We start from the raw sequence: 16,487 nt of genomic DNA, 5'->3' as shown, positions 1-16,487 counted from the left end.
TCACCCAAGCAAGTTTATCTATATTCATGGGGGGAGGGGTATTTTGTTTACTTGTAAACAATAATATTTTATTAATGTAAAAATACATTTGTACAAAATGAGACTAAAAAATAAATTTAAAAAAAAGAAAGTGGGATAAAGTTTGGAACTTAAATTTTTTTAAAAAATGAATGTTCTGTGTGGCCTTGGGCAAGCCACTTAACCCCGTTTGCTTTGCAAAAAAAAATGAATGTTAAAAATTATTTTTATATGTAATTGAAAAATAAAATATTATTTAAAATAAAAAAGAATAAATAGAACCACTGAAACTGACATTGAAAGAGCATTAAAAAATAAATATGTAGAATTCTTAATTTTTAACCTCCATAATATTACTGATAATTTAAAAAATTACTAATTAGGTGGTTAAGGCCCTTCAACCCTGTCGTCTTCTTCTATGCAATTTTGAAATCAGTTTACTACTTATTTGTAGTGACAACCTTTAAAAGATATGCTATCATATTAAATAATGGATTGATTTTCTAACTGCATATCATAATCTTGACAGTAGGCATGAATCATCTATTTAGTCTCTCATGAATGGATTGTTATGCTTATAATTTTTGAGTAATTACAAATCTCATAAAAGAGTCCCTTCTATATTCAAAGGCTTGATGTATTAGTAAAAGTAGGTATAATCGGGAGTCCCTTTATTTTGACCTTGTTCAAGATATCCTCCTATGAGCAAAGAGCTTTAGTAAGCAGACAGATTCTTGTTTTATAATTACCATGATGCACATAAATAAAGTTGCAGAACAAAGTGTATTCATTTTGGTTTCATTTATCAAAATATCATGCTTGTTGAAGCAAAGTCCTTTAGATCTTTCAAATATCTTTACAGACTAATTTTTACTCATATTTCGCATTTTCTTCCATCTATCCTATATTCCAGGGAATTGAATTATTGTGGAATTCCCAGGTCTTGTTTTAGACTCTCCCTTTTATGTGAATTCATGATGGCTCTCCCTAATACCTACCCAAACTCCCTTTATAGCTCCACATGTTTAAAACTTTTTTTTCCCTTCAAGTTCCCATCCTGATCACAGCATTAGTTACTATACCTCCTCCATTAAACTTTTCCTTATTTCCTTTCTCAGACTCACTGGAAAAATATTTCAAACCCCATGCCAATCTCATTTTATTCATTAGATAGATGATTTTTTTTTTAGTATTTTAATTTCTCTCTAAAAACAGGGCATCCTTTAAAATTAGTCATTCATTATATATACACAGACATATATATCTGTGTGTGTGTTTCAATAGAAAACCATCATCTAAAAATGATGACACCATTATTCACTGAAGATATCTTTCTGGATGAAATAATAAAGTCACTAAGATCAGGTCAATGTACAGAGATCAAGGGAACTAAGGCTCAGAGAGCAACATACATGCAGATAGATAGATAGATAGATAGATAGATAGATAGATAGATAGATAGATAGATAGACAGACAGACAGTTACATAATGAGCTCAACATGGTCCTTAAAAGCTGGAGAACTTTGTCAACCTTTCTTCCTGATAAGGTTTTGCAAATTGCAGTCATGTATACCTACAACTGACAACAGTGTTCAGGAATACAATTCTTAAATCTATTTCATTGTTTAGTGGCAATGCAAACATTTCTTTATTTGAATAGGATCTCCCTTCATTTTTTTATGAATTTTGGAGATGGTTTCCATTACCCTTCTTGTCATGATAATGTCTTTCTGAATACATGTCATTGTCTATTAACTCAGAACAAAAGTGTGCAAATATTCTTATATGACTTTGATGGGCTTTCTCTCCTAGTAGAAACTGTACTTATGATGCAAGCCAGAAAAAGCATGCACAAAACATTTAAGGTTTTAGGATGATTATCATTTGTCATCATTGGGATCAGATCTTGATAAAATGGAAAGATCCAAAAGGAAATAATTCAAACATTGTTTGAATAGAATACCATTCATTGATTTATAAGGCGTCTGACCCTTGTAGTACATTATTTTTTTTGTCATTTTTTGTTCCTATTGTTGCTTTAATATAATGTCAGGGACCTTGCAAGATATGTGTGTGTGTGTGTGTGTGTGTGTGTGTGTGTGTGTGTGTGTGTGTAAAATATATACATTAGAACATTAACAATTATATACAGATTTAAATTTGATGGGAAGCTTGAAAGATCCATTCTGTGCATGTGTGTGTGTATGTGTGTTTTCTTTTCTATCTTTGTCTCTATAACTTCATAGAATCATAAATTTGTGTGAAGAAGGACCTGAGATGTTATCTTATCCATCCTTCTCCTTTTACAGATGAAAAACTCATCATTTTATAGAGATGTTGTTATAAATGTCTTATAAAAGTCATTTTTTCCACAAAGTCCTAAGTAGCAGCACTAGCATTCAAATTACAATCTCTTGATTTCAAATGCAACATTCTACTGTACTAGGCTCATATTTAAATTATTTCAGTCAGATAAGTATTCATTTTATTTTTTAAAACAGCATTAAAGATGATTCCATTATATCTGGCAATAACTCATCCTAATGTTTGCTTATCTAAAGATTTTATTTACTTTTTAGCATCAACATTCTTCACTGGCAATATACATAGGCAACATACAAGCAAATCCAGGTCACATCATCCATGTAAGAGTTCTACATATATTATACATAGTGATATACTAACCATCTCTGAGATAGAAAGCTGCTTTAAATATTATGCTTAAACTTGTGATGTAAAATGCCATTCAGAGAAAGAACTATGGAGTCTGAATTCTGATGGAGGCATCTTATTTTTTAATTTTTTCCTCGTTCTTTTTCTTTTTAGTTCTAATTCTTCTTTCATAACATGACTAATATGAAAATAGGTTTAACATGATGGTACATGTATAACCTATATCAGATTGATTTCTGTCTTGATGAGGGGGGAAGGGATTTAGGGAGGGAGAAAAAGTTGTAACTCATCTTACAAAAGTGAATGTTAAAACTATCTTTATATAATTTGAAAAGAATAAAATACTATTATTTTTTTAAAATATTGTGCTTAGGTTTTGTCTTCCAATTCTTAATTATCTCTATATTTCCCTTACGATTTCTTGGCAAATTTCCTATATTCCTCCTTAGTGGCAGAGCCAAATTTTAGACCATTAATTTCAGAAATATAATTGTGTAGGTATTCTAGAAATATAACTGCAGCAGAGCAGTATAAAATGCATCATCAAATCTCTTAAAGTGAGTAGTGATCTCTAAGAGACTTTTAAATTTGAGAATTTTAAATTAGTATTCAAACATTGAGAATATTTCCTTATATCCCAAGTAAGGCAAAATTTAAAAAAAGTAAGGCATTACCATAATCATTTAAAGGTGGTGTAGTTTTGGTTGGGTAGTTCTAAAACATTTGGTCAGTAAATAATCTTCTGGATTAGTTTTTAGTAATGACATCAAACGATTCTTGAATTAAAATATCTAAATGTTCTAAAGAAATATATATCCCAGAATAATTATAAAACATAAATAAACTTCATAACCACCATCAATTTTTGTATTAATGATTCTAATATTTATAAATTCTTTCACTGCTTATTTCTGCTTTAGATCCCATTCTTGGAAAAATGAAGGTCACTCAAATATGAATATTCATGACTCTGTCTCCCAGGCTTGTAGCCTGTTGTAAAATACAATAATAATTTATAGTTAAAATTTTATTTCACCCCTATACAATTCAATAAGAATATATTAATGAAAAAAGGCATTATGATAAGCACTTTTGGACACAAAATTAATTCCTTTAGGAGTTTACTCTCAAGTAAAAAAAAATGAGATGTGTACAAATAAGTGTAATATTTTGATTCTCAATAGTATGATATTGTGAATACACACTCTACAAGTACAGATTATGATACTTGCATGGTGTGATGGCCAAAGAATTTATAATCACATTGCAGCCTACATACAGTAGTTTCTTGAACTTGTACCTACAGTCTTTCCATCTTGATAAGTCCTATAAAAATTGTTTTTGTAGTCATAACCAAAGAAACCAAAGTCACCACTGCAGCACAATGAGACAGTGGAATCAAACTTTAGCAGGTTTATTCAGAAAATGATAAAAAAAAAAAGTCAAAATAATGGAAGATATTCATGGAAGGAAGTATGAAGGAAAGTAGGAGAAGTGAAGAAGTGTATATGGGTGGGCTAGAAAAAAAGAATATCATGCTAATATAAAAAAGTAAGTTATATAAAAGAATTTAAATGCTTGAGAAAATGTACTTTAGAAATTTTTGAGGGGCAGCTAGGTGGCACAGTTTATAGAGCACCAGCCCTGGAGTCAAGAGGACCTGAGTTCAAATGTAGGTTCAGACATTTAATAATTAATTAGTTGTGTGACCTTGGGCATGGCACGTAATCCCATTGCCTTAAATAAATAAAATTTTTAAAAAAGAAAGAAATTATTGAGCTCATTTTTCAAGTGAAACATTTCATATATGAATTTATAAAAATAAAAGTGAAATTTGAAATCAGACTTTAATGAATAATTCGACCAGTTATTTAAGTAATAGGCCTTTCTGAGTAGAATAGAAATGAATATTCTATTCTTTGAGCTGGAAGACAGACTCATAGGAAATTTGAATGTGAATCTATACTAGCTACTAGGCGGCCCAGAAAATGAGCAAAATTTGAAAAGTCTCATATAATTTGGAAGATATTTGATCATCCTAGGAAAATAATAATAATAGCATTAGGAACAATCATAGTAAATGACATTTAAGATTTTTAAAACAATCTTCATAACATCCCTGTAAGTAGGTACTATCATTCCATTTTACATAAGAGAAAATTATTAAGTTGAAAGAAATTGAATAACTTGCCCAGGATCATTCAACTACTGTCTGAGATAGGGTTCAAATCCATTTTTTTCATTTCAAGTTCACTTTCTATGTATAAGATCAGTAATTATGCTTTCCTTTAAGAATTCTTTAGCTAGAAAACATTTGCTAAGCGTCTGAAGATATGATTCATGAAAAGTCAGCAAAATAGACATACATTCTATTTTATCTCTGGGACTTTATAAATCATAGCTCTTTAACCTGATAGTAGGACTTTTTTGGCTATGGATTCCCTAAATAGGAAGTATTTATAACAAATAATCATCTGAACATTGGAATATGATTTGCCATTTATATAATGCTTTTCATCTTTTTTTCTGAGGGATGAAGGCATCTCTGAAATATGGGAAAGAGGGGATGAATAACCTGACTGTTGCTATAATAATATAAGAAAAATAAATCTGTGGCTTACTAGATGAAAATGGAATCTTGAACAAAGAACAGCTTGTGTTTACAAAGGAAAAAAATCACATAATGAAGCATGACTGCCTTTGCTCTTGGTTCATGATCAAAAGTAGTGAAGGAAGGGAAAACTATAAAAGAAATGTAGTTTTCATTTTAGGAGTTAGAAACTTCATTAAAAAAATCTTGAAAAATTACTTGAAAGTTTATTAAAAGTGGCTTGCATGTGAGCCATCATACGGTTTACACTAGGTAATGGAATGATCATAAAAGTCACTAAGAATGTCATTCCATTTCACTAAAGAAAATTGTCTAGTCAAGTTTCTTTAAGGTTTTCAATCTCTTTTATTCATAATCTGGAAGATATATTTAGTGCTATTTTTTCCTATAATACATATCACTTCATTCGCAAAATAAAAAGCAGTTTAGTACAATGGAAAAGGTGTTTGGGTAGTAACACAGTCAGATCCAAATCCAGGCTCACATTTACACCTATTTACCTATTTAATTTTGGCAGATCACTTACCCTATCTGAAACCTAAAGACAATCTATAAAATGAAATGGTTGGACACATTTCCCCACTAATTTCCTTTCTGTTTCTAAATGTATGATCTCTTGTGAAACTCAGAAAAGTCTCTCTTTTTTACTACATCTAGTCTTTTTTTTTGTTTTTCTCTAAACTGGCTTCTACATTATACATTTACACTAAGGTAGGAATGAATGGTGAAGAACATAGTTATTCTTCCAAAAGGTCTCTTAATTTTAATAAAGATCAAATTCTCAAATTAAAGAGATATAACTTGAAAGGAAGTATATATCACAGAGGGCAATTAGTCTTCCCAGAAAACTATTACTATTTTGACTGACTCTACATATGAAGTGTGAAACATTATACAGAGACATTATAAAATGAAAGAATCTATGGACTTGAGTCCATATAAACCCTACATTCAGGTATTGTTTTTATGACTTACTGATTTTGTGACCATGAACAATTGATTTAATCTTTCTGGACTATAATGTAAACTATGAATAATATGATGCAAATTAGTAATAATATAAACATTAAAATACCATGGTAATGTGAGGTAAGTTCAAATCTGGCATCAGACATTTGCTAGCTGTATGACCCTGTACAAGTCATTTAAGTTTATTTCAATATCATCTGTAAAATGAGCATAAGAAAAAAGTGACAAATTACTCTAGTATCTTCATCAAGAAAACCCCAAAAGGGTTCACGAAGAGTTTTTCCACAATTGAAAATGACAATGTTATTCAGTGTCTGAATCCCATCTTTATGTTAGAAAAAATGAGTACAAAATTCTAGGCATATTACTTTTTGTTATAGCAGACTAGTTAATAACCACCTTGTGGGCAGGAACTTAATCTTATTACCTTCCTATTTCCCTCTGCAACACATGCTTATTAATGTTCAACAAATGAATCTTGAAAAAGTTATGCTTGGCTCAAATGAGTATCAGTGGCTTGCCTTTTGACTGCCCTTTGGGAAACCTTCCCCATTCCTATCAGATCCTTTTCTGAAATTATAGACAGTCAATATCAAGCATTACTTGATGGCATTATATGAATGTGCTGAAAAAAATCTTACTTTCTAGTTATGTATATCATACCTTCTTGTATTTTATAATTTTCCCTTGTTCTCAATATAGGTAAAGTATAGGACATGTGTGTGTATATATATATATATATATATATATATATATATATATATATATATATATATATATATATATATATATATATATGTATATCTGCCATTCAATCAATTCAATATACAATTCTATTACCCACTGCTGGTTTCATGTAAAACAGAAATTATTAGATGAAAGAGAATAGATAGCATTTTTTTAACTACTCCTAAGGTCATTGGAAGATGAAGTCTCACACCCTCCCATGAAATCCAGGTTTTTATAACAAATCTAATATCTCAAACACAAATCAACTAATCAGGCAAATATTGACTTTTCATGTATATGAAATGACAAAGCATAATACTATGCAGGAAAAAATCCAGAGTGAGAAATCATAGAAATAAAAATTTGGAGCTGGAACCTAAGAGGATATTTGATCTAATGCTCTCACTTTACAATTGAAGAGCCTGAGTCATTTGTCCATGGATTCTGTAACTCTTTGCATTAGTATAATAACTGACAAAGCATGGTGTTCTGTCTAATGAAAAGATAGGAAGGAAGGAAGGAAGGAAAGGAGGAAAGGAGGGAAGGAGGGAGAAGAGAAAAAAGTATGTGCTAGATTTTCTTCCTTGTATCATAGAGCAGGAAAAAAGGGAATAACTCTTGCCTAATTTTACTCTTCATTTAAAACCTAGATTTGTTGAGGGATTTCCTTCTTTCATGTAAGCCAAAGAGCCACTAGGAAAGCAAGTCTCAGCAAATTGTTAAGAAAGGGATGTTTGTGATCGAGAGTATTCAGTCAGATCTGATCTTCATTTTCCTGGTCATAAGAATCAATAGAAATAAAACCACTTCACAAACTCATACAAACCAACTTAACCCTTCTTCCCATCCTGCTTTTCTCTTTCTCAGTAGAAACAATTCATTCCAGTCATATTTGTTTTGGAAAAGCTCAGTGAAAGTCACATAGTCAATAGGAAAATGTAACCTGTCTAACTATGTATGGTACAGGGTAACACATTAGAGATTAAAGTAATGAGATTATCAAATGCACATATAGCAATGAAAGCAATTTGTCAGGGAATACATAATTGGAGAACAAAAATAGGTTCGGCCTTATCCAAGTTACAAAAAAATTAAGAGGAATACAGAATAGTTTCAAAAATGGAAATTTTTTTAGATTATGAAAAAATGAATTTCTAATGGAACAGAAACCTATATCAGATCTAAAATCCCATTTCACTTTTAAACCTTTTCACAACCTGATCCCTTATCTACCTTTCTAGTGTTCTTATACTTTAATCTTCCCCTCTAGTATCAAATGATACCAGTGACTTCTGTTATTCTTTGCACAAAATACTACATCTCCTGACTCCCTAAGTTGTCATTATCTGTCCCTCATGACTGGAATATTTTCACATGTAACCTCTTTCTCCTGGCTTATTCTTCATATCTCAGCTAAACATTTCATCTTCTGTTATAATCCTGTTCTAGTTGTGTGTGTGTGTGTGTGTGTGTGTGTGTGTGTGTGTGTGTGTTTTGTGTCTTTTTTTACTTATCTCCTTCATTAGAATGTGAGATCCTAGAGAAGGGACTTTTTCTCCCTTTTTAAAAAATTCTCGATATTTTTCATACTGCCTGGAACATTGTATTTAATAAATGTTGGTTGACTTGACTTTTGGAAAAAAATAACTTCAAGAAAATACTAGGATATAGTGTATAGTAGACCTTTAGAGGGTGTTCTACTAACTTGATATATCTTTTGAGCACCTGTGAGTTATGATTCCAAGTTCACAAAATTTAAAACTAACATATGTGAAGGACTGTTTGTTTCATTTAATTTTTTTCTAAGTGTTGGTTCATTGTAACCTTCTAGGTGGTAAAAGGTAGAGTGCTGGGTCTGTAGTCAGAAAGACCCATTTTCCTGACATACACATACTATGTGTCCCTAAGCAAGTCACTTAGCTGTGTTTGCTTTGCTTTATCTGAAAAAAAAAAATGAACTGGAGAATGAAATTGCAAACTACTCTAGGACCTTTGCCAAGAAAACTCCAAATGAGGTCATGAAGAGTCAGACATGACTAAAATGATTCAACAACAAAAATAAGTACTCTTTCAGGTCTGGAGATTGAAAAGAGAAATGAAAGAAAAGGAAAGAAAAGAAGGATGGGCTGAAACAGAAAGGCAGCAGAGAAAATGAGATTAAAATACAAGTTCTCTCCTTCTCAATGTGTTTTCTGATCCTTTTTAGAATAGTAGACTATATTAGACAATTATCACAATTACATATAATGAATAAGGTCTCCTCACATGCTGAAATGAATACAAAAATCACAAGGAAAGGAGAATCATTGGCATCTAATAATTGCGAATGCTGTATCCATTATCACCTCTGAATAATCTGTGCAAGTATAGAAAACACCAGGTATGGAACCTTACAAAGAGACAAGTTTTTCAATTCTATATAACTTTAAGTCATCTAGAAATTCCAACCCAGGAGTTGAGATACAAAGAGTTAAATTATTTGTATAAAGGAATGGCAGTAAACATATCTTTTTTTAATAATACCACTACAAACTCTCTCACAATACAAATTCCTCAAGGAATACAGAAATTCTTCTGGGGTGGGGTAGATATTTAAAAACAAATTGGCATAACTTAATACACACATTTGGAGTATATGGTGAAAAAGAAGTACTTCCCAATATTCTTTTAAATAGCACTTTTCCCCCTTACACACTTCCTGGCAATAAGGAAGAAAACTGTCTTACCTGAATCAAACCCAAAACTTGGCACAATGTCCACTGTTCCATGAAAGGCTCCAGCCCATGCTGAGGTAGCAGTGGTGACAGTAGTAGGATCTGTCTTTGTGATGTCACACTGGGGAGCAGGAATTCTGGCCGTACGGACTGAAGGCATCAGCAAAGAGCCATACCGCGGATCCAAGTGAGAGCTGGCAGAAGGGTGGTGGTGGTGGCGGTGATGTATGTGTGGATGGGGATGATGGTGATGCATGTACACATCATGCATGTGTGTGTACGACGGGCTCACCTGAGATGTAAGTGGATAGTGCCAGGACTCCGACACAGGGGGAGGGGGAGGGGCAGTTTGATGTAAATTGTGTCCTGACCAAGGACCAGGATCAGCTGCTGCAAAGGTGCCTGGTGCAGTGACTGAGAAGTCAGGGTGAACTCCACTTAAACAGGGTCGAGTTGGGGGTTGGTAAGAGCTGGTCCAAAATGAAGTCGGGAAACTACTCCTCTGGTTTGAAAGAGTTGAGCTCTCTGAGAGAAGGAGAGATAGAAAATTTACATAACTTTCATTTCTTGTATAGACCTACTTTTCCTTGTCTAATATTTGTAAGCACTCTTAAAACTTATTTATTCATTATTTGTTAACATTTGTTCAATAATATTTTACAAGTAGATATTAGTGTGCACTCCTTCCCTTTACACTCAAGGGAATCAACATTAAGCATATCTCTGAACTCCAAAGTCACTGATATTTTCAATTGCAAATAAGTTGTGTTGTTTTTCTTTCCCTGGACCTATGACTTTGGCTTTCATGTTATATGATGAATTATATAAATCCTACACTTGAAATATTATTTATATTCTCTTGGATACTTCCTACTATCACTACTTCCTACTAGGTGCCTAGATCATGGTTTTCTACTTGGAAAAGTTTAAAGCACACACATGCACAAACACAATAATTATTTATTCAAACAGCTAAACATTTTTCTTTCTACTACATCTGTGATTTTAATTATGTATGAAACTGCTAGTTAAAAATTTTCCAAGGGAAGATCAGGAATATCACAGTCTTAGAACAGTGGTTCTCAATTTTATCTAAAATAGTAGAATTCTTACATTCAAATAGCACTTTGACAGAATGTTTAAAGTGAAATCCTCTAAAATGATTAATGTAATGCCTTTTAACAAACAGCATAAGGTTCATTAAAGAAAAGAATTTGGAATGTTTCAGAGTTCCTGGGAATACAGTTTGAGAAACATTCATCTTGAGTGTTGCCTAAGGGCACTAAGGTTAAAAGACTTAACCTAGGGTCTCAGAAACTGTGTTTCAGAGAAAAGATTTGAACCCCAAGATTTGTGATTCCTTAGGCCAACTATGCTGTCAAACTTTAAAGTGGTAGTTTGAATGAATATATAAAAATTAATTGATAATATCCACTTTCAAACAATTGTAGTAGGTTCAACAAACTATTTTCAACAAAATATTATTCTTTCTCAGGGAGATAGCATAGTTTAGAGGAAAAAGAACCGGATTGAATTTCAAGTAATGGATAACTTGACTTTTCTGGGCCATTTCCTTCATTTATAAAATGTGAGGGTAGGGTTAGACTAGATTTTTTTAAAGAAACTCTTCAATATTTCTATGTGTGGATGATAATGAAATTCAAGGTTATCATGCTTACTAGAAATGTTGTAAATAAATTTTGTCACACTGCAATGTCCCCACTAAAGTACTGAACTAAACCTCCATATTAGACAAGAAAGGACTAAAATGGAAGCATTTGAATCCTACCATCTCTCCATTTTCAGACCTTGAATTTCTAGAATGTAGATTTCTGGCCTCAAGGAAATTTATGCAACAAGGACCATTAATCATACATATTACATGTATTATTTGACTAAAAGAATTAGGATGGGGCAGTAGCTCCTAAACCTTTTTCATTCCCTAACTTTCCTAAGGGCTGCTTTGCTTCTCTACTAAACTCTTTCAAGGTTATACCTACACCTTATAAAGAAAAATGTCCTTCTCATTCATCACATAGAAAAATGTGCATCATTTCACAATTCTAGTCTCTCCTCTCAGCATTACTAAATATCTTTAAAGTTATGCTTACATTTGAAAGACTTCAAAAAAGAAGAAATCACCTCTGTTTATGCACAGTCTTCAGAGCTAACAGACACATTAAATTACTACTAGCTATCCATTAATAAGTTTCCTAAGGGGGCAGCTAAGTGGTGCAGTGGATAGAGCATCAGCCCTGGAGTCAGGAGTACCTGAGTTCAAATCCGGACTCAATTAATAATTACCTAGCTGTGTGGCCTTGGGCAAGCCACTTAACCCCACTGCCTTGCAAAAATCTAAAAAAATAAATAAATAATAAGTTTCCTAAGCATCTACTATGTGATAAGCACTATGCTAGTTGGCAGGCAATCAAATAAAATTCCTTGAAACAATCTCTATTCCCAAGAAATTTATATTCTAAAGGGAAATACCATGGATACACAGATGCAGATGATATAGATAGACAAAATAAATAGAAAGAGAATAAATATGAAGTATAGTTTGAAAGAAAGGACAAGTAGCCCTTGAGGGTTCACAAAAGACTTTAAGGCCTACATCTGAAAAGAAAAGAGCTATTCCCTGAGACAGAGTTAAATAGGTAGTAGAATTCCAAAAAAGAGAGATAATCAATGAAAAAATCCAGAGACTTCATAGAAGCAGTGGATCTGTAGTCATTAAATCTGTTCAAATCCTAGGTCTGATGTTTCCTAGCTATATGACAATAAGCAGATTAACTTAATTTTGATTTGCTTCAGTTTTTGTATCTGTTTTGGAATAATCTTGCCTGTTATTACCTTCTCACAGAATAGTTGTGCAATAATATATGCAAAGTCTTTTGCAAACATTCAAATGCTACAAAAATTCTAGTTTTTTTATTAAATATTGTTCTAGGAGCTGGGGAAACTAAGTCAAACACTAACCCTAAAGGAGACTCTAATTTATTTTTCCATGTGAATTTTTTAAATTGAGTGCACTCTCAAATACAAAATTAAGCTTGGGTAAATAGAATTTAACATCAGACATATTCAAGTTGAGGATAACCAGGTATACATTTATATGTAATTATATTCACTTTCTTTGCTATTTTGTGATTCTGTCACAAAAATGGTATATATATTATGTTTTGGGAGTCAACCTGTGTCCCATATATAATAGAATTGTTCAGAGCTCCTTCAGAACAATCACTATTTCTGGCCAACCTTTGCATACCCAATGTTAGATACAATGGCTGATAAATAATAGATGTTCAATGAATGCTTGTTGAGTTGACTTGAAGGATCATTTGGAGAGAAGGGATTTAAAGGAAATTAAGAGGATAGAGGGATGAAAGTTATTCTAAGTACATAATTGCCCTTATATTAGAGTCTTCTCTTTATTAATTGTCTCCAATTCATCCTGTTATAGTTTGCTTGTACATAATTGTTTATACCTTACCTCTTCCTTTAGACCAGGGCTGTCCCAAATACAGCCCACATCCATGCAACCCACAGTGAAATTTTGTGCACTCCCTGTGGATTTACTAAATGCTTTGGTAAACAAAGTTGAGCCCCCACAGAGGTCCCACTAAAATGACAAATCAAAATATATTGTCTATTGTTTCAATAAAAATTTTTAATAGTAAGTTTGGACAGCTCTACTTTGGACTATGAGTTCCTTGAGAGCAGGGTCTATTTCTGGACAGTTTTTATTTCCCTAACACTTAACACTAATGCCTGATGTACCATAGACATTTAATACATTATTATTGATAGGAACTTTCTAAATGCCAATTTAAGATTGCTTCTGATAGATGTATGTACATATATATATGAGGGTATAAAATATCTAATCTCCATCTATTTATGTATTTCACTTCAGTCAATGGATATAGGTTTTTGGTCCAATATTTCTCAAAATGAAGCATGGGATCACCAAGGGCTTAATAGGCATTGCTAGGTATTCATAGAACTTTGAGCTATAAATCCCCAAATAGTGTTTAGTACCTAGCAGTTATGAATTAAGAACTGTAAATTACAGTGATATGAAGAAACAGATGAAATATTTTGTTTCTTGCCTGTGAATCAGTGTGCTTATTTCATCTATATATACATGTGTATGTGCGTGTAATAAACATATATATGTACACATACCTCCCTCGTATACAGTTACATATATACATATATTATATATTATAGATCTCATCAAAACACATTAAGCAAAAAACAGATAACTTATGTTGTTTGTGTATTTTACATATCTTATGTTTTCCATATATGTCTACTATGCCTAGAACTTGAAGAGTAGGCAGAGAGGTTATACTTTGAGAAAGTGAGCTAACTTAAAATTTCATTGTTCTCTTTATTCTTTAGATCTTGTTTACTGAACAAAATGACATTAAGAATAGAAATCTATTTTACAAGTCATTCTGTGAAGATAGAATAGAATCTGAAAAAATGCCACAGAGAAAAATGAAATTAGAAAATAATTTAAAATTTACAGTCAGTGTCTCTTGAGTTTTATATAAAGTTAAAGAAATACATGCACTCTTTTTTCAAAAATGGCTGTCGTATTTTATAGCAAAAAAAATTATGGAAAACAAATCCGTTTAAGAACAAGTCCATGCTTCAAAACCATTACTTTTAATTCTATTTGCTTAAGAAAATATATAAATTATAGTGATGCAAAGAAACAGATGGAATATTTTGTTTCTTGCCTTTGAAATAGTGTGCTTATTTCATATATATGTAAATATTTTTATTACATGCATTTTGCTTATATGCTCTTAATCACAGCCACATTTGTGGAATGAAAAATGTTACCCCAAAAGGGCATAAAACAAGTTATTTCTGTATAAAATTACTTTTTATTTTAGAAATGGCATTTCAATCTACCATAGACACTTCATTTAGGCTTTGGCCTTAATACTTCTCAAATATTTAGAACCCTTTAAAACTCTATAATCTCATTTAGAATATCATGTTTTGGGGCAGCTAGGTGGCACAGTGGGTAGAACGCCGGCCCTAGAGTTAGGAGTACCTGAGTTCAAATTTGGCCTCAGACACTTAATAATTACCTAGCTGTGTGGCCTTGGGCAAGGCACTTAACCCCATTTACCTTGCAAAAAAAAAAAAAAACCTAAAAAAAAAGAATATGTTTTAGTTTGATTTGCTTTCGGACATAAGACACTTTTGCTTCTTCGTGAAACAATCTGTATGACCTTAGGTAAGTTATTTAGGCTTTCAGAAACTTTCACAGTTTTGTAAACTTCAGAGTGAGAGCTTTGTGCTAAAAGATCTCTAAACAGGGATAATAACTAGATCCACTTTGACTCTAAATAAAAATTTCAAAATGCTAAGTTTGATACCCACCACCATCACCACAAAACTTATATAGTCACTTCAGTGTCATAATTATTACAGAAATCTGAGATATGACCAGAAGCTGACCTGGAATAACAATCAGGGTGCTTAATTTCATAAGGTGAAGAACTTCTTAGCTTAATCCTTAATTCTTCCTCAGAAAAAGAAAAGGCCAAATTTACTCTGGGTGGCAATGACGAATTTTGAAAGCAGATGTTTTAACAGAAAAAACAGTTACAAAAACATAAAGTTCCTATTAGTTAAGAAACCTGGCCTAAAGCATAGAAAGAATCCTGTAAAGTCCTAGCCTAACCATAAATATAATTCTTAAGAATCTCAGAAATATTCTCATTTGCGCAATGCTTTGATGGATCTATATTCTCATAGTATTGAGGCTTCTTTTTGTTGATGCAAATTTCAACAACTCCCTGCTTTCAAAGCCCAGGTGATTCCTATGTAAGCTTTTTTTTAGTATTCATTTCAAAGGATTTGCCCAATATCTTGGAGGCCTTCCTCAAGTTCTTTCAGGATTTCAAGGGAACTGGCAAATAGAATTTTGGTGATCTGTTGTGCCCTACTCTAGATATGTGACTGACCTACCCCTATTTTCTGTCCTGAATATTCCTAATAATTTTAATCACCCTGATTGAGGACAGTTTTAATCATCTAAAACCCTTTGCTTAAGTTCTTCCTAATACCCCAAATAGGTTGCCAATACTGAATTTTAATCCTTATTACTTCATGGTTGGTCTCCAGCAAAAATTATTTTCTGGACCAGAAGTGAAATCACTTGTACTCTTAACTTTCCCTGGAAATCAGGCTTCTTTATAATCATTACCTATCAAGGTCTCATTATTTTATACTGTGTTGTTAAAATTCAAAGTGTAACTCCTAAAAGATTATTGCAAGCAAGAGTTGATAACTGATGTCTTTACTCCTCAAAAATACTAAAAGTATAGTCCTCTCACCTATATTACTGAGTAAATTTTTTCTTGCTGTGATCATCTCCTATTCCTCCCTCAGAGCACAAAGTTTCAAAGTAACTCTCACTTTTCATATATTCTCAGCAAGTTATACCACTTTTTCTGTAATCTGCACAATCTAGCAACTTTCTTTTCCTCTTTTTATTGGAAAATAAGATACTATTTATTTGCAAAATAAAAAGGTCTCAAATAAAAACTTGTGAATAGGAGGGAATAAAATGCTTTCAGAAGATACTTTGAATTGCCCGGGTAATAACTGATATTTAGTCAATAATTTAATTAATTTATCTATTATGTGCAAGATATAGGCAATAACATAAAGTAGCTAAATCAGTTCAGTGTTTAGTACAAGTCATATAAGTGGCAGAGCTTGGCATCTGGGATAGGAAGAC

General features: G+C 32.2%; 1 protein-coding gene and 1 long non-coding RNA gene across 6 annotated transcripts in view; one reads left to right on the top strand and one right to left on the bottom strand.

Annotated features, from left to right (window-relative positions):
• Nucleotides 1-16,487, bottom strand: part of VGLL3 (vestigial like family member 3) — a 70,090-nt gene that overhangs the window by 37,008 nt on the left and 16,595 nt on the right. For all 3 annotated transcript variants that reach the window (XM_074192289.1, XM_074192290.1, XM_074192291.1), the window contains exon 3: nucleotides 9,728-10,240. In XM_074192289.1, the coding sequence (XP_074048390.1) occupies nucleotides 9,728-10,240 (513 nt within the window). The remainder of the gene's footprint in view (nucleotides 1-9,727; nucleotides 10,241-16,487) is intronic.
• Nucleotides 9,898-16,487, top strand: part of LOC141491386 (uncharacterized) — a 101,219-nt gene continuing 94,629 nt past the window's right edge. For all 3 annotated transcript variants that reach the window (XR_012469588.1, XR_012469589.1, XR_012469587.1), the window contains exon 1: nucleotides 9,898-10,014. This is a non-coding gene — a long non-coding RNA (uncharacterized LOC141491386). The remainder of the gene's footprint in view (nucleotides 10,015-16,487) is intronic.

The sequence above is a fragment of the Macrotis lagotis genome, chromosome 6, assembly GCF_037893015.1.
Source record: "Macrotis lagotis isolate mMagLag1 chromosome 6, bilby.v1.9.chrom.fasta, whole genome shotgun sequence".
Lineage (NCBI taxonomy): Eukaryota > Metazoa > Chordata > Mammalia > Peramelemorphia > Peramelidae > Macrotis > Macrotis lagotis.
Note: the sequence above shows the minus strand (reverse complement) of the source record. Positions and strands in the feature narration are given on the sequence as shown.